Here is a 24,491-nt window from a genome sequence, read left to right on the forward strand (position 1 = left end):
TTCTTTCTTTGATTCTGGGTTGCATTGGGGAGATTATTTTGTGTATTTGCGTGTGTGTGTGTGTCTGTGTGTGTGTGTGTGTTTCTGTGCATGCTATCACGAGATGTGTGTTGGTCAGAAAAGTTCACCATCAGCATTTGTTCCGAGTGCTGGAGTGTGGCACACAGATACTGCATATTTCTTTGGTTCTTACTGCAATATCTCTTTTTAAGGGCTGAACATATGATGTGGTTTGGCTATATCTAAATATGGCTATTTCTCAGTCTCCATTCTCTTATTTGTTACACAATTTACATGTTAATTGTATGGCAAAACAATGTTTCTTTGTTATTTTTATGTAAATACTATGGCTTTTTTTCTGGTGTATATCTGTTTTTTTAACAGAAAAGTACTGTAAACAAAACAGTTCTTAAGTGTAAAATTTATGACTGCCAAAAACGTGACCATATATTTTACGGTGAAATTCTGGCAACCACAGCTGCCAGTTTTTTTGTTGTAAATTTTACGGGGTTTTTTTACAGTGTGTGTTGCTTCAGTTTTCTTTAATAGATTATTGTGCTGCGATTTTCTGATTGGCTGTTGTCTGTATAACTATGTATCTGTAACTTTTTCTGCACTATTTTATTTTCTAAAATGTTTTGCTTATATTTAGGAATGCATGTGTTTTTTGCTCTTAGTTATGAGTCTGAAGTAAATCTGATGTGTTATATACAATGAATGTAGATTAATAACAAGATCTTTTTAATAACTTTGTTTGGTTTTAACATTATTTAAAGTACGTGTTTGTGATTACATACATCTTTGCCCACAAGGTCCTCCTGGTTCTCCACTATCCCCCAGGGGGCAATGCCAATGGTGCAGATTTTGCCCCTGGATTTGGAGGCATGGTCTTTCAGAGCGTCTCCCACATGACGGATGACCCCTGTGTGTGGACATCAGAGTGTTGTATGAGGTTCTTTACACATTTATAAAGCAGAAAACACAGTAGTATTATTCACTGTAGGGAGTGGAATGTTTAAAATACCTGCACCTGCTGATATTTACTAGGTTGGTTTACCTTTACCCATTCTTGCTTAGAATTTGTAGTCCATATTAATACAAAATTAATACATTCTGGTAATATGAATATTCTCAAGTGTTTGTAGTGGTTATATTTACAATTTTAACCATACAAAAGATAAGATGTAAAATATCCTATGCCAATCCAACAGACCTCCACATAGGGCCCACCTCACTCTTTTCCTATGGCAGCCACACAGTTTCTATGGTTCCAGTCCTACAGCTACACCCTAACATGATCCAATCAGCATCCAACTACCCTTAACATCTATGGTTACTCATTGAGCCCATCACATGAGTACACAAACCACCCACTGCATCACTAGCTGTTCACAGGGGTCATCAGGTAGGCACCTCCTCTCACTAGTATTTCATTGAATTAAGCCCACAACACCTCCAGAAGGCTCAACAGTGAAGTCTGGCATCATAGACCCACCCCCCTCCAAGCTAGCTTTAGTACAGCACTATATCTGGCCTCAGTGTAGTTATATATATATATATATATATATATATATATATATATATATATATATATATACAAAGCCACAATCAGTGTGGATCCTTGGGAAAGAGAAAGGATTCAAGAAATAAAGAAAATTGTTTCTTTGATTTGTTAACAGTGCTTTACAATTTTTTTCAAAATGAAAAGACATGGGCCACAGCAGAGTTAATAGTCCTGCCCAAGGAATCTTAGATAATAACGTTTCTGCCAGGGCTTGGAATCAAACCCAAGTCTTCCTGGTGAAGTGCAGAGGTGTTTTCCAATGGTGTAAAACCAGACATTTTCATAGTGAAAACCCACCTGTGTTGACACCGCCTGTGAAGATCCAGGCTCCTGTTGTCATGGCAGCTTTGATCAGGCCTTTTCCGAAAACTTGCTTTAGCTTGGGCTGGAGCTCGAAATTTTGGAGACCCCCGTGGACAGAGATGAGTAGCTTGGGGAGCTCCAGCTGCCACTCCTTGGTCATCAGGTGCAGCAGGAGGTCTGGCTTTGTGTCGTAAGACACTCGCACGTACTGACCAATCAGAAGGAAAAGAAAGGAATGGAACACTACACTCCAGATCTCATTTAACAACCACCCAAAGTGGACAATAATTAATAATAGGAATGAATATTTAAGCACAATTCTTCACAAATGACTAGCTGAAATAAATGTTTATGAGACATATAAACAAACACAAAAATATCATTATTATATTTTTTGACAATATTTTGCAGACAATTTCTTTAGTCTTGGTCTCTGTTACCATAGCCTTGTTGGAGTGCCCCCCTCCCTGGAACTCGATGGTCCCAAAAGCATCGGTGGGACTCAGCTGCGTGTGTTTGCTGATGGACCATTTCTCCGAAAGGCTGTCGTTCTTGGTCACGCGCTCGGACTTGTCGTTCTGATTGGTCGAGATGCTGGGGGGCAGGCCCACATGTTGGCCAATGAGACGCCCACAACAGCATCTGCCAGGAAAGTAAGTTAGAGCACAGACATACTGTTATAATTTACATAGATCATGAGCCAAAACATTATGACCTACCTGATACCCTATGATGGACAATACAAGACTTCTTGTGGTCTTAACAAGTAGCTACTGCTGTAATAGCCTTTGCTCTTTGAGACAGTTAGAAGGGTATAAACCCATCCAGCACAGGGCTTTGGAGTAGTGGAACTCCTTTCTGAAGTGATGGAGCTCTGTTAGGTACCTTTGGAATAAGTTGGAGTGGTTCATGTGATCCATGGAGTATAAAACCAAGGACGAGGAAAAGTTTTTCGCAACAGACTTCATTTGGAAGTGACCGGCAGAAGGGTCAGAAAAAAAAGATCACAGAAATGCCTGAAAAGGCTGAAACTAAAAAAAGTTCTTAGCTCTTATTCTTTTATTGCAGAATGGAGAAGAGTTCACACTAGTATTAAAAGTTTTTGCTTTTCTTTCCCAGCATTTGTGATTAAATTGAACAGCTGAGTGTGACCTGGGTTCATTCCTCTGTTATTATCACACCCTTGCTTGTGAGCAGTAAAAAAAGAAAGGTTTCCAGAAGCATCAAAGCATGACGGGTGTCTGAAGTTTCTGTCTTTAAGCATGAGATGGGGTCTTGAAAGTGGTGCTTGCTTTAGAGTAAATGAGTTCAGACTGTGAACACTGTGTCTGTTTGATGTTAATGAGAGTGGACCATATTTAAAGCTTCTATTAAGAATTGCTTTAAGACATTTTAGACAATTTGAACATAGATACAATCAATATGTGCAGTTTCAGGAGTTTGGAAAAAAAGACAGACACCACCCAAAGGAATTCTTTTATTTGCTTACACCATTGAAAAGTACATCTCTTTGGAGGTTCTTAAACATTCCTAATCAGAGTCAGAGTCAGTTTATACTGCTGGGTTTTCTACAAAGAATATGCCATAATCATTTTGTCTCTCAACTATAATTTCATTTTCGTTGTATTTTGTTTGTTGAACAAACCTACTTTTAGATCATAGTGTCTGCCTCCACTTGTAATGTACAGAGTGAAAGAGATGGAGCAGAATGCGATGGTGTATTTGTTATAAACACAGGGTCAGACTGGATGTAAAATGTCAGTGCACTGTAAGCTGTTCTTACACAATATTCAATGAGAACGAAAATTAGGAATGACATTAGATTTGTTTAACAAAAGCCAAACAACCTGAAACTAATCAGAAACATGTCCTGTGGCTCATTGTAGTAAGTCTATATTTGCTACCTCTACTCAAAGTAATTGAATGGAAATGTGTGGCATATTTACATCAAGTTAATCCATCTAAATAATGTCTCACCGAAGTGTGTGGCTGCTGCTCTCCTATCAGTCCTGCGATCACTTTCAATGATTTCAGGAAGTGCACTTGATTAGAGTGGGTGACTGCCTTCACCACTCCCTGTTTCCTCCCCCTGTCCCTCCTCCTGGAAAGATACAATCTCTACACCCAAGTGGCCAATCAAATCCTGCTTAGAGAATGGGCCATAAATGAAGCCAATGTAAACTACCCACCCCCAAATTTTCTTTCTCTTACTGATTACATTTATTGGATTACCTCCATTTGCATGCCTTAATTCATCTTGCCTAGTGATGGGCCCCAAGATAAGAGCAGTGTTTGAGGCTTACCTATGGGGGTCTTTGGTGCTGACGATGATATGCACGCATTCTCTCTTGCTGAAAGCCCTCTCGATCCACGACTTCTGCGCCTGAGGGGACACACAGAAAGCTTAACGTCAGAAAGGCAAGCCATGTCCATTCACTGTGGACAGCCAATCAGGAAATCTGCATTAAATCCCCACTAACAAGCCCCTCATCTGCGCATGCTTGGCTGCTTCTGTTACCTGGAGCAAGGCTTTCCAGACTGACAATTCATTATCCTGGGGTTTTCTCTCTGAGGATTTACATATTCAGGGATTACATAGCACTGCTGTAGGGGACAATCCCATGTGAAAGTTGGACTCACACGCCTGAGATGCAGTAATGATGGCCTTGATTGGAAGCAGAAGAGCCAGTAGCATTGCACCGATAAATAGTACACTCACAACAGGATTTGGAATTGTATAATTGTATGTCTGAAAAGTTCTCTACTTTATCTCCATTACTTCTACTGTAGCTATTCTATCACCTGCTTATCTCCCTGACTTTACACAATTGTTCCACTCTTTATATAGGATGCATAGGACATCTCTTGAATCCAAATGACACAGAAGAACCATAATAAAGCAGTAAGCCATGGGAGGCTGTGCGTTACTGCAATTTTATCCTGAAGAAGGGTGTTTGGGCATAAAATGAAGTGGAATCAGTGTTGAGTGGTTTATTGCATTTATTAAACAGTGGTCAGTCACATAGGTGTTCAATTCATAGATGTATTTATTTACAAAAACATTCATATTAAAATATATTTTCGTCACACAATTGCTTTGTATTGCTGAGTAATATATAGTTAATAATTTTGGGGTTTTGCCATTTTGCCAGTTTTCAATGCACACAAACAATCCCACAATGCATTACAAAAAGTAGAGTACAACCCTCTAGTATACACTAGTAGACAGAGGATACCCTTAATTGTGTTGTTTGGTAAACACCTGCATGATTTAGTGTCTGAAATTGTTCACTACTTTCCTGAATTCAGTTCCTTATTCAATAGTGAATAGGTTGCAACGAATATAGTCCATTAACAGTGAGCACTGTTGCTAAGCAACTGTAGTAATGTGGCATACTCCACGAAACAAAATGTGTTCATACGTATTCAAGTTTTTAATCTGAGTAGAGGACCACAGATTGTATTCTCTCTGAAATTACTTTTACTCTAAAGAAAAAGTTGCAGGAAGTAGAAAAGGTTCAACCGAACGATGCAGAGCACTGTATTTCTGAATAAATTAATAAAACTGGGATTAATACAATAGCGCATTAATATGGAATTCAGATGTTGTGAGGTGGTCATAGGTGTGCATATATAATGCTGTGGTGGCTTTGGACGTGGCTCAGCCAATCAGTTTTTAGGACCAGAACAATTCCTTTTATAATACAGCAGGGACCAGTCAGTTTATATACACCACACATTAAACACTTTGATGTACACTATACACAACATTTATTTTTTAATAACATCAGTTGGACATAGCCATATTCTAAGTGTGGAGCTTGGCTACCTTTTGTCAAGTTTTGATAGTTGGCCTATGGCTGAACTGGGCCAACATAGTGCTCTTTGACTATGAAAAATTAGTAAATCCAAACCAAAAATGTTATATGTGAGCACCTGCAAACGTCTAAATCAACACACTCTTGGAGTATACTCCCAAATGCCTAACCTTCCAATATTTGCCAACAATCATATCCTATCACCAGCTTAAACATCTTGCAAGGTCCAAAACAAGCCTTACCTGTCAACACAAGTCAAATCCTTCACTCTCGCCTGTGAATGCACTTTAGAGTGGATTGACCAGTACAGCAACTTCAACACCTACAAACTTCAATACCTACAAACCTCTGAACCCAAACCCTGACACAAGCCAAACCCCTCCCTATCTCCAGCCTTCCCACGGTAAACTCTTCCTCTTAAAAAAACCTTGTATCCATGGGAAGATCCCTAGCTTTTACAGGGAAACCCTGGCGCGATGAATCAGCAGATCCGGGGCGCGGCGCCACCAACCCACATTCACGTAGCTTTCCGCCGGGGTGAGCATGCACAAAGTAAGTCCTGGGCAGACGCGATGCTTTGTGACAGAGCTGGCAGGAGAACAGAGGTGGCGTTCATGTACTGTGAAAAGGCGATGCATTAACACGGCGCTTGCAAGCACAACAAGAAGCCCTAGTGCAGTCAGCTCTAATCAGGAGAGATAGCACAACCAAAATGTGCTGTAAAGTACAAGAGACTTTTCAAAGTTTCAAAAAGTACCCAGCCCTACTGGTCATTAGTTGCTGCAAGACTACATACAGGTGAGAGACATTAGTACGTCTCTACGTTGGTGCCTGTTGACAGTACCTGTGATTCAGGAACCTCACTAGACTCTGACAGCAGTTAGCAGCCAAAAGCCCCATAGTGTAATTAAGATTCTTCCACAAGTTGGCCCACCTAGAGGTGCTGAACAGCTTTGTTCCTTGTTGGAAATCTCACTGCATCTATACGGCCTCTCGGCAGGCGACGTTATAGACTGACCGCGGGAGCCGAGCCGTAACAACAACAATAACAGCAGGCTAGCAATCGCATGATTCTGATCCTGCAATCACATTCCAGCATGATATGAAAAGCCACTAGACACAAGAGAACAACCTGGAGAGAGTATGTGAAAGCAGCTGAGGATCTGAAACCTAAGTCTACGCAATCAAGAGTCAATCTAATCAATCCCCTTTTTCACAGTTCAGCTCCATCCCACATCCCACAGAGCACTGAGAATGTCTGCAGGCGTCCCAACTGTCTGTCACACCAACCGAGAGTCTGTCTTGCAAAGTTTGTGCCAGAAAATGTACAAGACGTTCCAGTACTGTCTGCAATAAGATGCAGAAAAGAACCAGTACCTGTGTGAGAAATGTATGCAACTGTAGAGGAAGTCCAGTACTTCTGGAAGAAAGTTAAGGAAGGTACCAGTAAAAAAAAAAATAAATAAATAAATAAAAAAGAAATATAAAAGAAAGTGTGTAAAACTCATATCAAGAGTAAATGCTCTTGTTTTTGACTCTCATTTACTATCCTCCGTGCATATAAATAAGCTTGTTCAGTCTCGTTTTCTGCAACTAAGAAATAGGCCAACGATCAGACGATCAGTTTTGTCTTTCGAAGGCTCAGAAAGTATTATTCATACTTATCTCATTTGGACTACTGCTATGCCCTGTATACTTGTCTTAGTTAACAAGCTGTGGCATAGAGCCACTTTGCTTTTAGAGAGATCACATCAGCCCACTGCTAGCCTCGATTTATCGGCTGATAGTGAATTCAGGATTGATTTTACAATTTTGGTTCTCACAAGGCTTTACATAGTGAAGAGCCTGAATACATCTGTGAATTGCTTGATTCCCACTCAGGTAATAGATCACTGAGATCTTCTAACATAAGGCTGCTGGTTGTTCCTAGAACTAAGCTGAAACAAAAGCGAAATGCTTTTGCAGTGCAGGCATCTGAACTATGGAACAGTCTGCCACTTAATCCTCAAACAGATTCTGCTACTTGCCAGGCTGTTATTGTAAATAAGAATATGTAATTTAACTTGCCTGGTTAAATTAAAGGTAAAATAAATAAAAAATAAAAGATCCCACATGTTCTTTGAAGTAACACCTGAAGACCCACTTTTTTACTCGAGTTTTTCAGAGTTATGATCTTAATTAATATGCTTATCTGGCTGTGTATTCATGTCTGTGTGTTTAATTATCTTTTATTATTTTAATTTTAATTTTTTGGCACTTTGAGGCTTAGTCTTTGAAAAGTGTTATGCATTTAAAGTTCAACTATTTATTACTAAATGTCTAGTTCTGAAAACGTTAAATAATGTTGGACACTATACAGGCATTTAACACAAAACAAATGAGATCCATTTGACCTTATGTTGCCTGGCATAACCTTATTTAATTGCTTAGTAGTTGTTATAATTACTCACATGATAGGTGATAAAACTGAGTGTATGTATATTGTTGTATTATTAAATTGCATAATGCATTATAACCTCTATTGATAAGGACATTGTAAACATTATAAGACATTACAACAAGAGTCTCATCTTCAGTGTTTTATGAATATACATTATAATGCCTAATGGAGCCTTGCATAATAAAGTCACGTTCTCATTTTTGGTGAAGTGTTAGGCAACCACCTAGGAGACAATTTATCAGGCATTATAGGATATTACATATGGCATGTGTCCAATTATAAATATATTTGTAAACTCCTAGGAATACAGTAGATATTTCCAGTACAAAGCTATAGTAAGAATGTTTACTAACCTATGCGACAGGTCATTAAACGAGTCTACAATAAATTTAAGGAAAGTTCCAGTAAGAAACGACTGCAAGAAAGTTACAGTACCTGTGTAGATTGTCTCCCTGGATAATAAAGCCCTGATCATGGTGGTGGACCCAAATTCTGCCGAGCTGGTGCAGACCCCATTTCTGTTGAGCCAATTCCATCGAGAGCCTCAAGTCTTTGGACAAACATGCTTACCCACATCCGGCCCAGTGGCTGAACTGATTTGCACTGGGATTTCAGGACTAATCTCTATACTGCCCAACAGAATAGAGGCGGGACACCCACATAACACACCAACACAAACACACACATACACTCCTAGTGGGTTCACCAAACTCAATGCCCCTGCAATAACAAGTCCTCAACAAGTTGGACACACTCACAGCCTATTAAGACCCCATCCTATTTTCCCATAAATTGGCTGCGACAATCTTTCCAGGCTTACTTCACCCCTCCTGAACCTCAGCACGGGATTATAGTGTCGCTCAAAGAACTTTACACTTTACATTTCCTTGCCTCAGCACATTCCGCAGGGCTCCAAGTAACAACCTGAAATTACTTGATAATTACTTGATAAACTGAAGGTAACAACAGTCTAGAACAAAGGCAACAATAAGGACAGTCATTATCCTCCATGTCTGACACATGGTAATTACCTACGCTGCATGCCAGTAGAGAAAAAATACCCACCCTATATTCTGTTGAAAGGAAAATGTTCATGAAAGCCATTTGTCAATAGATCTGAGATCAAATTTGCTGGGTCTTTAATAAGGGCTAACACCTCCACATATTGTGAAGAACATAATATTATTGGACAATATCTAAGAGCTTTATGACAGAGAACACAGTCCTACTGCTCGACAGCCCAGCTGGTGAGGTGAGGGTGGGGGTGGGGGATGGTTGTGGTTGGCTCTATACCCAGTTATAAATTGGGGCCTCTCAACACTTGATGTTTTTCATGGTGTCATTATGCTTATGTCCAGCCACCCCTGACCCCCCAACTTCATTTCTTGCTTTTCTGTGGCTACAGCTGTTTCTAAATTTTATATAATGGAAATGTCAATGGGTTTGTGTCCCTATAGTCACTGGGATAGCACTTTCAATGGTATGCACTCTGTCAACTAGAGAACTATCATACCAAAATCGAGTTAAGTTACACTGATAACACACCTTTTTTCTTTGCTCTATGCTGTATGGAATTTTTCGGTTTAAAAGTTAAAAGTATGCGCCTTTCCCTGGAACTTAGAAAGTGCACCTTATGAATTTGACCTTAGAGGCAATGCTCTAATATCTGAATCCAATACACTTTTTTTTTTCAGTTCAGAGAATGTTCCCTCACCATTTGCTAGCTCTCAGGTCTGTCTGCATGCTGGAAAAATCTCCAGCCTTTGTACACAGCCCTGGTTCTGTAAATGGGGAAAAACTAAGGTTCTTGGTCTAAAATGGCTGAGGTGTGTCGCTGGCTGAGCTACAGTCAAGAAATGGCCTCTGGAGCTGTTTGGATGTTGAAAAGTCCTGAAAAAATATGAGGATGTATTTCTGCTTCATATGTTATACTGAATAGTTTTTTTTTTTGTTGTTGTTGTTTTTTTTTTTGCTGTTACAGATTACTTAAGGTGTAACTAACTCCAAATTTGGGAGCTCATTACCTTCACATGAAATTAAACACAGACTGCAAGTGTTTAAAAAATATACAGCTTGAGTTACAAATGACTTTCTGTAGTAATCCAAACTTTGAATAACAATTTACAGACAAATTCAAATTCATCCACCTACAAGCTACAGTAGGGTTTTTACTGTAGATAAAGAGTTTTGGAATGAACACAAACACAGATGGGGAAGTTTGTTTTGCTGTGGGAACAGCAATTATCCAGAATCATCTATGTTGCCTTTAAGGATATTAATTGTACATTTAAATAAGTGTATATTAATGAGGCTGTATAGTGTGTAATGACCCAGCATTGTATGAGTGGTCCCTGTATGCATAGTAAAACTAGCTTTAAGGCTGTCTAGTGAAAACACTCTAAAAATTCTTAATTGCGTATGTAGTTTCCATTGTAAAAGGTTTAGACAGTGCCTCTTGATAAGGGTGCTTGCCATATGCTGCAAATTATATTAAACTGCTTCCACATTCATATTGCTCTTTCTAACAATGTGCAAACACTAGAAAGGGTGTGACTCTTTTTCTACCCACTAAAGTCGACAAGGGAGTGTTGACATTTGAAGCCAGGTTGTTCCCAGCATACAACGCCATTGCCTCATTTTATCTTTGCATGGTTTAATCTCTGCTGCTAATTAGACCAATTACAGAGGCATCATCTGCAGTTTTTCGGGGAAATTAAGTCTAATTTAGTTGTCGTTGTGCTTCGTTGAACACCAAGACGTGAATGGAGAGAGCAGCCAGGGGGCAGAGTCATATGCCTGAGGGAGAGTTGAAGGGGGGAGAACGGGAGGGGTGATGGAAGGAAGGGAAAGAGAGTGAGAACTGGAGATGGAGGCAGAAAAGTAAATGCGAAGGGATCCTAATGCAGCGGTCACTGACTTTACATTTCATTGATAATGGTATGACAACACCAGTGGAGGCCAGTGGACTCTGATTGATCCTTGGTAAGTGAGAAATCAAGCTGCTAGAAACTGGACTGGTCAATACGCATGAAACAGTGGCACGGCTCACTCAATGATCCCAGGGGCCACCGGATAACAATCGCACTAATTGATTTCCCCGGCTCTGTTGGCATTAGTGGTGTTTACCTGGAGATCTGGATGAAAATGTGAACACCAGGCTATTCCCGGGTCAGAGTGATGGACAGCACCCTGTTATCTCCCTTCCCTTCCTTCGTCCGTCTAAGCCTCCCCATTTTCGTTCCTACTCTTGCTTTCAATCAACTTCCCTCATTTTCACTTCAGCATACTTTTCTTCCTTTCTCTCCACATGGCTGTCAGTCCCTCTTTCTCCCTCCCCTCTCATGCCCTCCCTCTACTTCTTGCCCTCTTTCTCCCTGTGTTATTAGCACAGCTGTATGCTGGCAGTTCTATATCGGTCTCGCAGCAGTCCACAGCCCCCTGCCCGTTCTGGAGCGCAGGGGTTCCTCTGGGACTTCATTTAATACAGATTAAAGCATTCTTCCCCTCCCCGCGTAATTAAAACATGCACTGATTACTTAAAGACTGTTTTCGCATGGATATTAGAAGCTGTGGTGAAAGCCAGCTCTTTGATGCCAAGAAAGAGATGCTCAGCGGCCATGAAGTGCAACCAGCAGCACAATAAACAGTGTCAAGTCGAGAAAAGCCAGGTGTGATCCACAGCACCAGTACTGACACTACATAGCATGTATTTATTTGACATTAATTAATAGGTAACACTTTACAATAAGGGTTGCTGAAAAATCATTAATTGTATGTTAACTAATAGTTAAATATACATTATATATCTACAGTTTACTGTTAATTTAGCATTAACTTACTTAAGTAAGGATTAATTAGTAATATAATATAATGGTACAAAACTTGGTTCATTTACTCATTAACTCTTAATGAATTAACTGTTTACTAACTTAGGACTATTTGTAATTATTAAAATATTTAATGAGATAAATCATGTATGTAATAATTTGTATAATATATATTTATATAATTATTTATTAACATATTCTTAATGATTATTTGGCATCCCGGCGGCATGGTGGCGCAGCAGGTAGTGCCACAGTCTCACAGCTCCAGGGACCTGGTTGTGGGTTCAAATCCCAATCCATGTAACTGTCTGTGAGGAGTTTAGTGTGTTCTCCCCTTGCCCACGTTGGTTTCCTCCGGGTGCTATGGTTTCTTCCCACGGTCCAAAAACACACATTGGTAGATGGAATGGTGACACAAAAGTGTCAGAGGGTGTGACTAAATATATGAGTGTGTGCTGGCGCCCCCTACAGAGTGTGTTCCTGCCTTCACCCTGTGATTCCGGGTAGGCTCCGCACCCACCACGACCCTGAACTGGATAAGCGGTCACAGACAATGAATGAATGAATATTTGGCAACCCTTATTGTTAAGTGTTACATTCTGGGGTAAACCTTACTACGCAACTCTACTTTTGAAAAGCAGTGCCAGGCGGACAAATAAGAAGACCCTTCTATACCCAAAAAACTATCCCGCTCTCTGTCTGCAGAAGCACCTGTCTTGGTAGGCAGCGTTGGAACTGTGGAACTTACTTAAGCCACTTATTGAAACCTTCTAGATCAGGAGGATTATACTAGGATCATTCCTAGCTACAGCTCTGTAGATATTCTGGGATTTTCTTGCCATGTACTGTATATTGCTGCCTGGCATTTTATCTCCTGATAAATGAAAAGATAAAGTTCTCATTATTGGCTTGATCTTGCACTAAAGCAAAATTAGTGTGAGTCACTCCTGGTGAAAAGGCACACTCTGCCTTATCACATCATGCCCCACTCCACATTCTCCTAATTTGTTTGATGATATTATGTACCGTAGATGGTGGGATCTTCAAAGTCTTCACAATTTTACATGTTTTAGATGCAGTTTTTCACAGATTTGCGCATCTTTGCTTCTAAGAGACTCTGCCTCTCTAAAATGCTCTTTTTATACAGTCATGTGACTTAGTTGCAAATTATTCCTGCAGCTGCTTTTTTTAAATTGGTACCACTTACTTTTCCAGCTTTTGTTGACCCTGTTTCAATTTTTTGAGATGCCTTGCTGCAATTAACTAAAAGAGTTAATGTTTCCTGAAATGGTCAAATGTATCACTTTTAATATCTGATATGTGTATACTATGTGAATATTATACTATACTAATAATATTTATACTATGTTAAATATTGATCTATAAGATCTGCAATTTTTTTAATTTACATTTATTTATGTTTTACACAAATACACACATATATATAATGTTTATAGTTCATGCTGATATATGTGCTCATGTGGCCCTTTATGGCTCTCAGTATGTAAGGACCCTGTTGCCATAGGCATAATTTACATGGAGAACCCTGGGTTTATGTCTTTGTCACTTTCTAAAATGGCCACCACCAACAACATATTTTGTATAATAGCTTGCTGAATATTGCTGAAAAACTGGGTTTATTTTGGGGCAATTTGTTTTTGGAGAGGGGGGGGTGAGAGAGAGAGAGACAGAGAGAGAGAGAGAGAGAGAGAGAGTGAGAGAGAGAGAGAGAGAGAGAGAGAGAGAGAGAGAGAGAGAGAGAGAGAGAGAGAGAGAGAATAAAGAGAGAGGGTTAAAATCTGCTGAGTGCATGGCACAGATAATAAATTCTGTCTTGCTTTGAAAGTTCAGCTTGAATCTGTGTGTCTCACTGTAGTGGAACAGGAGTTCAAAGCTTAAAAAAATCATCCCCATCTTTGGCTGAAAAACAAGAAAGAAAACGTTAAAAAGACTGTTGTCCAAATGGTCTCAAAAAATGCTGGGTCAGCCCCCAATTATAGACACTAACATCAGGTTAACATCAGGTTAACACTTTCTTCTATAAAACTTTTTAAAGTAAAGTTAATCCCAGTCCGACTGTTTATTCTGACTGTGGTAAAAACGCCCTAAAACGTATCAAACTAAAAATTAACCAAGAGATTAAGTGCAACATGTCCTCAACCACAACAGAAATGTCAACACATCCGTCTAAAGCTCAGGACAAAATAAAGCATCCCACTTCAGTGTAGAAAGCATTTCTTCATCAAACACATCTGTGAGTAGCTGTGGGCCCTGCTTTCAAAAGGATGAGCTTCGGGAAGTGTTCTGCGGGCTTGGAATGGATGGTAAGTGGATCTCAAAGTCTTCGCAAAGGGTATGTATTTTAAGGGTCTTGTTTTTTTTTTTTTTTTTTTTTGTTTTTTTTTAATGATGATTCGTCTGGAAGAAAGAGAAGAGGCTTTTCCATTCCATTTAGTCTACGCTGATCAGAAAGCTTTTATTTAATGAGGGGTTATGCTGAGGTCAAACACATCTTCCACAAAAGCTTCATTTATGAGTATTTAGCGACATTGTTGCTAAAGGTTCCAGATGGTTTGCATACATATTTGCGCTATAGTACTGTACAGAATTCAGGGACTACAAATTTGCTTCATTACAGTTCCAGTCAATGCAGCTGTTAGGTAGAAATCATTCATTTAACAGAACCAAAGACATATTTAACCGAAACTTACACACAGTTTTCAACAGATAAATATTATGGGTTTTGATAAGTTGATACATGAAAAATGTAGCAGAACCAATAAAAAACCCTGTTTTTGTGGTCTTAAGGTGAAAACATACACATTACTAAAGGAGCATTCCCATTATCTGTGAACTCTGTAGAAAGAGAGTTGAATATCTGGCAACTCAACATGTAAAACAGCCTGAAAAATTGCTCTAAACATAACCGTAAACTCGAACCTAACCCTAACCCCACAGTGAAAACCTCTAGTTTTCGTTCCACTTCTTTGGGTATGTATCAGAGACTTTCAGTGTATGAAGTAAAACCACAGTGTACAAATGACAAAGTAAGTATTTTATAATATTTATGTTTTAGATGTGATACCAGGTTGTTTTGAGGCTTCAGCCAAAAAAGTGTATAGTTTCCTTAAGAGGTGTTTGTGTGTGAATGTGTGTGACTCTGCTTGCTGAAGTGGGAGGATGTGCTCTAACACACTGGAGACCCCAGGCTCATGCTTGTTTACTGTATTTACTTTAGGTAGTAAGTAACACAGCTGTGGTGCTTGTGATTCATATATATGTATATATATAGGTCCGGAACCTACCCGGAATCACTGGGCAAAAGGCGGGAACACACCCAGGGGGTGACAGTCTTTAACAGGGCAACACACACACATTCACTCACACACTCACACCTATGGACACTTTTTTCCCCCTGTAGTTGTAGGGAAAATAAAATAGTACACAGTATAAAATAGTACACTACAGATTATTAAGTTGTCAAAGGAAAGATGGACACAAATGTTGAGTTTGAAGCATGATTTCAGCTAGGTCTTGCATGGATCTTAGGTGTCCCATGTTTTGCTTGACTTGCCTTGCCTGCTGCATGAGGACAATCTTAAATTTAATGTCCTCAGAATCACTTCTTGAAACATTTGTACTTAGAGACAACATCCACGATTGTGGGCAGATGCTGTTTGAGGGAAAATAAAACAACTCTTGTTTGTAGGTGGCAGAAAGTTTAACATGTCTTTAAGTTTCAATTACAACAGAGATTCATTTGTAACTCGAGTTGGGTCATTTTATAGCACTTTAGGTTTGTGTTTACTTTCATGCAGTTAGCGCTTTCCTGAACGTAGAGTGATTTCCACCTTAAGTAATTTGAAACAGCAATATCCTAATTTCTTCATTGTCCTGATGCCATTTTCTGCCAATAGCAGAGAGAGAATGTCTATAGCATATTGAATCGGGACAATTTGTTTTTGTTTTTTTACTCATTTACAGACACTGGGGCTATGTAAAAATTGTTTTTGTTTTTTTACTCATTTACAGACACTGGGGCTATGTAAATAGAATAGATCAGATTTGATTAAAATTATGAATGTCGCCCTTAATGGGGTTTAACCTGGAAATTAAACTGAAATTCGCACCATGCTGTATAGACTCTTATTCCTTTTTCATGCTGTCATCTTCAAGAGAAGGTACACAGTACACGGACATATATTTAGACACAAATACAACATATCTGATCTAACACAAAAGGCATGTTGAACACCTGACAGGCTCTTGCCTGTGTCCTTTCTCTGCTTGTCTCAGCACACTGCAGCTTAACTGATCAGTTTGGCATGGAAACAATCGAGAGCGCAACCCTGAGCGGCGTGTAAGCTATGCCGCTGTGTATGTATGTGCGTGTGTGTGTGTCTACGCAAGTGTCGGTGTACGTACGTATGCATCCATACCCATGACTCTAAGTGTGGGTGCATCACACCTGTGTCCTACCATGGCTTCATGTTTGGGTAGCTCGTGAATTCCATGTGAGCGCACAGATGAGCATTCGCATGACCCTCATGACTCCATCTGTGTAACTAATTATGCTTTTCACAGTTCCCCAGTTAAGCAACGACTGTGGACCACTACCACAGTCAAATGTCCATTGCTTAGTATTGCGTGAACAAAAGGGCATTGCCTAGAGTTGCATCACACCCACCAGAAAGGGTCCAAGCAAATGGTGCATCCATGTTCACACTGACATGACATAAATATTCATAGATCCCTACAACATACACTTGGATCTAAGTCTCTGACGCATCTTAAAACTGACAAGGTGCTCCCAAATGTGACTCCAGCATTATGTTCCTTTCAGGAAACACTATTGTTCACACAAGCCACTATCCAAACGCCAAAACTGGCACTAATCCACTGGTGACGCTGCCCAGCCGTCCACCATGAGATGACAGCTCAACTCTATACGTCTGAAAGGATATGGAAGTGTCAAGAAACACACACAAAAGAAGTATAAAGAAGCTGCTAGTGTTTCAGACCATTGTGAGTCCAGACCTCACCATCACGGGATGCGTTGGGATTTCTCTGATTATGAAACACATGAGCTGTGGAGAAATATCCACTGAAAAGCCTTTGAAAGAAACAATTACCTTGGCACTAAAATGTTAAATACTGACAGATGTCAAATTATATTTTATTGCTGAATTTACATAAAGTCTCATTTGAATGGGAATTAAACAAAAAGGCAGATCTCTAATATTTATTTACTTATTTATTTATTTAGCACTTTTTTTTACAAAGTTATGCAAAATGCTTTACAGAGAGTAAATAAAATATATCATAAAGAAAGATTATATATTAAAATAAAAACATTATAATATTTGATGTTATTAATACGTATATACTTTTATATACAGTATATAATATATAAATTCAGATAATGAAATCACATTAAAACAGTTCTTAATTTAAAAAAAATATATTAATGTATTAAAACAAAATGTTATCTTTAAGTAAATCAAATCTACGAAAAAGTCAGTCTAAACAGGTGTGTCCTAAACACTTTCTTAAATCACAAATTAAAATCACAAAGAGCCCTCAGATAATCAGAAATGGAGTTCCAAACATAGGGACCATGCTCAGATAAAGCTGCTTTTCCATTTGCACAGCACAAAAGGAAAGGCATGATTTTTCTGATATTGTCCATCTAGATACAGTGAAAAGCAAAAAAAAAAAAGACTGTGGATGGAATATCTAGATATTATTGGAAAACAAACAAAAAAACATTGTTACATAATTGTATTAGTCACAGCAAGGCAGGCTGTGTTTACACTAAAACAGTGTGATTTTTCACACAAGTACATTTTTTTAATACAAATAACACTTTATTGAAAGTATTATGAATATCTGAGCTATGCACCATGACAGGATGTCCTTTCTCTTAAACAGATTGCCAGTGTGGTTCCATCAAACCGAAGCATAACTGATTCCAATTGCATAATAAATTGCCTTAAAAAAAAACAAATGGATTATTTTCACCCCTAATTTTTTGGAATGAAATGATGCCCTGAAAAGAGTGGACAACCCTGTTCTGAAGTCTCCCATTAGACTGAACGTAATTCTCGCCCATGTTCTGTCATTTGTGAGCATAACATAATGGATGTAATAGGTGATTTTGCCATTCACAGAGTCAGTCACCTGGACAGGGATTAGGACTAGGCCAAGCATTTAATCACTTCAGAAAATATTAGAAACCTCACCCACTTCTCAAAGACCTTGCGCTCCAAGTATAGGGTAAAAGGCACTGGCCACTTATTTTCAGACCTTCTGATCTGGATCAGGTGTTTCAGAGTATCATGTAGCTAGCCTCCAATCTGTAGGTACAGAGATTGTTAGTCGCTTCTGGTGCAGAATAGGGGACTTTAAGTCTAGGCCACTGCACAGTTTCATGTTGCCTCTGCTCTGATACACAGATGAATCAGGATGAATCTGGGTTAGTGTGAGGTTTACAATTTCTTATCACACTTTATTTGAACAGTACCTACATAGAAACTTTATAACATATGTAATATATTTATAAAGATATACTTTAAATGTTTTCATACAATTATTAACTGTTTTACAATATGATTTTATTCTACTTGCTACTTTTATTCTAACACTGTTATGATTTTTTATTACAAAATCCAAAATCCACCTATCCACCTAATGGCCATACATATTTTTAATATTATTTATTGAATGCAAAAGTATGTTTTTCATTATTAAAACCATATCTTAATGGATTGTGACAATATACACAGTGCTTTATTACATTGTTACAAATGGGACAGATGTCCACTTTAAGAACACATATATCAATAAAATGCTAGTTATTTAATGTCATCCTGTATTAAATTAGGTAACATTACGGAATTTGTTCCATTTATAACTTTGTTATTAAACATCATTCCTGAGTAATTAATGATATATTCATAGTTATGCTATTTTTAAAAAATAATATCATCAATGCCAACTGGAAATTTCCTTTTGTGTTTTTAGTCAAGTAAAAATATGTTGCACTGATATTGTGTTTAAAAAAATTAACGACCCTCAAGAATGCCTTTACAATGTGTTATTCACAGGTTATTCACATGTTATGATGATTCTATGAAGGCAGTTTTTAAATAGCGTAGCCAAACAGTTACTAAGCCACTGGAAATGAAGCTGAAAATCTTTACCTCATGAAATGTCCTGAACACTGAGGGCAGTTTATGACCTCATCACATTAATGTATGTTTTACTGTAGAAACCCACTGCCACAATGTATTTACTACCCTCCCGTTGACACCTCTAATGTAGCAACAACAGGAAAAGACTTGGGATTCTAATTCTACCAGGTCTGGATTTCATATTCATGCTGGCTCATAAATAAGAAGAGAATTACCTGGGAAAATTACCCAAGTGAGCTCTCTCCCACACAAAGAGAAACTTAAGCTGATATGAATTTCTGCCAATTCCTGAGGGATGAGGAAAAAAATGAAAACATAAAATGCAAATCCCCAGAGGCAGGGCAGGATTAGCTTGTTCTTAAATAATGACCAAAACTTGGCATGGCCTTTTCTTGAAAATAGGAAATAATAAAATGGGCAAAGAAGGGAAAGAGAGATATGATGTCAGTAAAAGCAAGGAAATGGAAATGGTGCATTTTGCATTAATATTAATTTAAGTGTCTTCAAAAACACAGAGAGAAAAAAAAACATTTTGATGCCGTGAGGACACTATGGCTGCTACTTGTGGTTTTAAACACAAAACTGGGGCTAATTTTAATATGTAAATGGCAAAAAAGTGTCTTTGGAACGTTTTGCTGACGTTAAGGTTAGGGTTGAATGTAACAGGTTCAGACCTAGTCACAGGCATCCAGTACTGGTTTGGGGCCTTGTCCCTTGCATAGATACATTTCTCTAGATTTTCTGAAACTGTTAATCCAGTGCAAACTTATAAAAAAGTTAAGAAATTCTAACTCAATCCAAACCTGATAAATATGTGAATCTGAACTCAACCCCAGAACTGATTCTAACTGAAACTAAGAAACAAAAAGTCTTCAACAATATTTTTTGCCAAAAATAGATCCAAACCACATTAAATTTCTACTGAATCCTGACCTCAGCCTGATAGCATTTTGCTGGAACCATGATGGTTTGAGGCCACATGCAATCAAAACTAAAATTTGTCCATACTCAACACGAACCACATCAAATTATGAGTCTGAAGCATCCAGTTCTGAGTCTGAAACTGACACAAACTGCCCCTTAATCACCCAGGTAAATAAAACCTGATATTTCTACTGATTCCACCAGTTAAATTACTGTGTAGTGACAATAATAGTCACCATTAGATCGCCTCCATTTAACTTCAACATCCAATTTTATCCAAAGCAATTGCACAGCACTTTACTGTCAGAAAGTAAGACCACACAAAGACAGCAATACTCACTTTTGTGTGCTGTGAACCGTTTTGTAACTGTCAGATGACTCCATTTGAAAATAAACCGGGGGGGGGATTTTAGGAGTCAACACTGCTCTGGTTCTTGTGTATTCAAACTTAGCTGTGTGTATAAGTGTGAATGCGTGTGTGTGTGCATGTGTGTCAACAATGAGTGTGTGAAAGCAGTAATCTCAGAAGCGAAAAGCCAGGGCTTGTTTTAGCCGCTGTCGAGGCCAATCCATCGGCCAGTCGCAGAATAAGCAAGCGCCCCCTTTCCCAGCAGACAGCACAAAGCCCAGCAAGGTGCCTCCTCGAGCGGCTCCTAATCACTTGTGGCAAGGCCATTCTGCTGCTCGCCTTCCAGTACATGAGTGGCTAATTCTACCTGTCCCTCCTACAGACAGGGGTAAGGACAGACAGAAACGAAACAGCACTCAGATTATACTCAAGTTTAAACAAACAAGGGAAATATTCCCAGATGTCAGTACAGTGCCCTTTAAAATGTATTTAATGAGCTGGATATGAAGTGTTTTCCACAGAATTATTTATTTATGTATTGTATATCATAGCATTTTGCACAATTTTGTCCATTACAATGCTTTTATTTAGCCTTACAAAGTTGGCTGCTTATTACTGCTACATTTTAAAACAGTAGCTAACCTTAATTAAGCACTTTCCACTTGCTATTTGTTATTTGCGCCTTAAATATCATACTCTTCTGCATAACTCATAACTTTCAATTCATTTAAAAAAAACCTTAAAGATTCCAACAGCTTCTAAATAATGCATTAAGCCAATAGAAGCTAAGAATTTGGCTCCTTGTTACTACATTGCTAAGTTGAATTACAGTAACTAAACCTTTTCTATAGCAAGTAATTGCATTGCAATGATATTTTGTATATTACACATTATACTTTTTATTTTTAATATTTTCACATCACAGTTTTCATATGCATTATTATGATGTTATTGAGCCTAATAAAAGTAATAACTTATTTGGTAATTAAAGTGAATATAATTTGTGTTTTTTGTGCTATTCTCATTGTCACACACTCAGCATATTCACATATGCAGCTAGCCTGTGCTAACAGACGGTATTTGTTGTCAGTTCTTCCTAATTATGCACATCAAATTATCACCATACTCAGTTCATTCTATTTTCATCTGCCTTGTTGCTAATATAGCATCTGTCAGGCCTTGGACTACAGTTCCCATGATCAGTCTTTCCCCAATTCCTCACCCATGTTATGTACAAATCACTGGAATAAAAAACCTGTTTTTGTTTTGATATATAATTAATGCACAATTCATGTTGCATAATTCATGCAGAACATTTCATTTATAGTCAGTAAGAAGAGAGGATTCAGCAGCTCAAGAACCAATAGATAATTAGATTGTTAGAGTTTGGATTTCAGTGCTACACCCCCTGTTGGCCAGAAGATACATAGCTTTGAAGAGTAAACTAAAATTACAGAAGAAATAAAACAGAACAAAAATCTGACTCGTATATATTCTTGAAACTTTGTTTAACTGACAAAAGCACCATGGAAATATTTCTAGTGTGTCTAGAGAACAAATGAGCAAAACACTCTTAAATAAATTGAACCGAGACATGTTTGATCACCTTTCCTTTTTAAATACACTGCGTAAAGAAGTGTAATTAAAGAAGACCTGGAGGTTGTGGGTTCGATTCCCGCTCCAGGTGACTGTCTGTGAGGAGTTGGTGTGTTCTCCCCGTGTCCGCGTGGGTTTCCTCCGGGTGACTGTCTGTGAGGAGTGTGGTGTGTTCTCCCCGTGTCTGCGTGGGTTTCCTCCGGGTGCTCCCGTTTCCTCCCACAGTCCAAAAACACACGTTGCAGGTGGATTGGTGACTCGAAAGTGGCCGTAGGTGTGAGTGTGTGAGTGAATGTGTGTGTTGCCCTGTGAAGGACTGGCGCCCCCTCCAGGGTGTATTCCCGCCTTGCGCCCGATGATTCCAGGTAGGCTCTGGACCCACCGCAACCCTGAATTGGATAAGCGGTTACAGATAATGGATGAATGAATGAATAAATATTTCCAATTCTGGCTTGATACAAAACTTCAACTGCTTAGCAGCCTGTGCTCACTGTTCCTTGATTCTACTTTGCATGATGCACCATAGTGCATAGGTCTGAAGTGCAGGCAGTTCAATCAAGCACACACCCACTCTGTGTCTACAAAGATGTGTTGTTTGTAGCACTTACTGAATTAGACCTGGCATTTTCTTGCTAAAATAACCATGGATTTCCCAGCAAAAGATGTCATCTGGATGGATGTATATGTCTCCCTAAAAACCCTCGATATCCATGGACATTTTTCACATAGGCAACTCACCCATAATGTGTTCTCTGATACCATGAGAGCTGCTTTCTTTTGCAACTATTGCTGATAACCGTCTGGATGCTTCTTTCCTCATCAGCATGAAAACCACAATGTTTGTATTTCTCCGATTTCTTGAATCTTTTCACAATATTTAAAATGGTAATTGGTAAAAGACCTACCCTCTTTGCAATCTTGTGACAAGAAAAATGTTCTGTCCGGGCTATTTGACAATTCTCTCATGAAGGTTTTTTTTTTTAATTTTGACCCTGTCTCATATTTTGGAGTGTCTTGCTTTGAATAAAAATTGGTTTATATTTAACAACCATAATCTAGCTGCTCAGTGAAAACACTGTATATATTTTCATTGTACGTCTGTCAGTTAAATACATTTTCAGGTGAATAATAAATAAATAAATAAATATATATCAGATTCTTCTTTATTGCGTGTAACAAAATGTTCCAAATTTTCTGTAAATTAGATTTTTTATTTCAACCTCAGCCCTTTATGTGCGTGCTACATTTCCTTAAATATGCACTAAAATCACAAATAATGACCTACTTATCCTATTTCCTTTGGAAATAAGGGCAGTGTGTGCTCCATTGAGTCATCAGGCTTTACAACAGACATTGGATGAATGCTGTGAAGAGTTGATGGCAGAAAACAAACATTAATTAAGTAAGATACTACTGTGGGATGAGTCACAATCATTACAACAAATCATCCTGAATATATTGAAGATGTATCACTCCACAGAACGATGTTCCACTACTCAGTGGCCCAATGCTGGAACAATATAACCCTCTAACCAAGCCTAGAGCATGTCATGCCATTCATTTCTATGGATATAATAAGCTATGCTATGCATACTGCTGAATATCTTTGTCTACTGATACACTTTAAAATGGGTGAACGCTTGGAGAGTACTTATAAGCTGTGTCTTCAATCCTTTGAATATATGTGAACTTGATGCTCCTGCTAAAGACCTAGTTACCTGATGGAGCAGAATGTATTGTTTTAGACTACTTGCAAAGCAAAACACACATTAAAATTTGACTCATACTAAAACATGCTGTTGCAGTGATGGGGACATCAATGGGTGGCTTTTGTAATAATAGTTTTAAATAAACAAATCTCTGAGAAATGAGAAATTTTATTTAAAAGTTTAATTTTATCCATGAATATTTCAATGCTCATGACACTATGGTTAATGCTCAGATGCCTGACCATTTGTTGTGCTGTGGTTTTTTTCCCATTTGAATGGGATTCAAATAAATGGTGATGGAATTAATATTAGAGCAAATCTGTTTCGATCTAAATATGTTCTATTGGTCATGTTTGTGGCTGCATGCCCCAGCATCAGTAAATATTCCAGTGTCTTTTTTTTTTCAAAATATAAAATGAGCTGTAGAAATAATGTCATTGTATTACATATATATTACATACATTTCTCCAGAAGGAAGCTTTTATCATAGATCTGTGTAAAATAAAAGAACTAAGTATTGGTCCGGCGATGACATTGGGCATTTGAGATTGTTACAACTTGATAGAAAATGGTACAATTACGTTCCCTAACTGAAGGTACTGAAACGTACCCCTGAGAGTACCACCATTCATTCATTCATTCATTATCTGTAACCGCTTATCCAATTCAGGGTCGCAGTGGGTCCAGAGCCTACCTGGAATCATTGGGCGCAAGGCGGGAATACACCCTGGAGGGGGCGCCAGTCCTTCACAGGGCAACACATACACA

The 24,491-nt window shown here is 38.5% G+C and overlaps 1 protein-coding gene across 5 annotated transcripts in view; it reads right to left on the reverse strand.

Annotated features, from left to right (window-relative positions):
* Positions 1–24,491, reverse strand: part of LOC136679498 (transient receptor potential cation channel subfamily M member 3-like) — a 242,962-nt gene that overhangs the window by 93,275 nt on the left and 125,196 nt on the right. For all 5 annotated transcript variants that reach the window (XM_066658055.1, XM_066658059.1, XM_066658058.1 and 2 more), the window contains exons 2-5: positions 4,171–4,250; positions 2,308–2,509; positions 1,862–2,075; positions 798–922 (exon numbers count right to left, since the gene is read on the reverse strand). In XM_066658055.1, the coding sequence (XP_066514152.1) occupies positions 798–922; positions 1,862–2,075; positions 2,308–2,509; positions 4,171–4,250 (621 nt within the window). The remainder of the gene's footprint in view (positions 1–797; positions 923–1,861; positions 2,076–2,307; positions 2,510–4,170; positions 4,251–24,491) is intronic.

This window comes from Hoplias malabaricus, chromosome Y (assembly GCF_029633855.1).
Source record: "Hoplias malabaricus isolate fHopMal1 chromosome Y, fHopMal1.hap1, whole genome shotgun sequence".
NCBI classification, from domain to species: domain Eukaryota; kingdom Metazoa; phylum Chordata; class Actinopteri; order Characiformes; family Erythrinidae; genus Hoplias; species Hoplias malabaricus.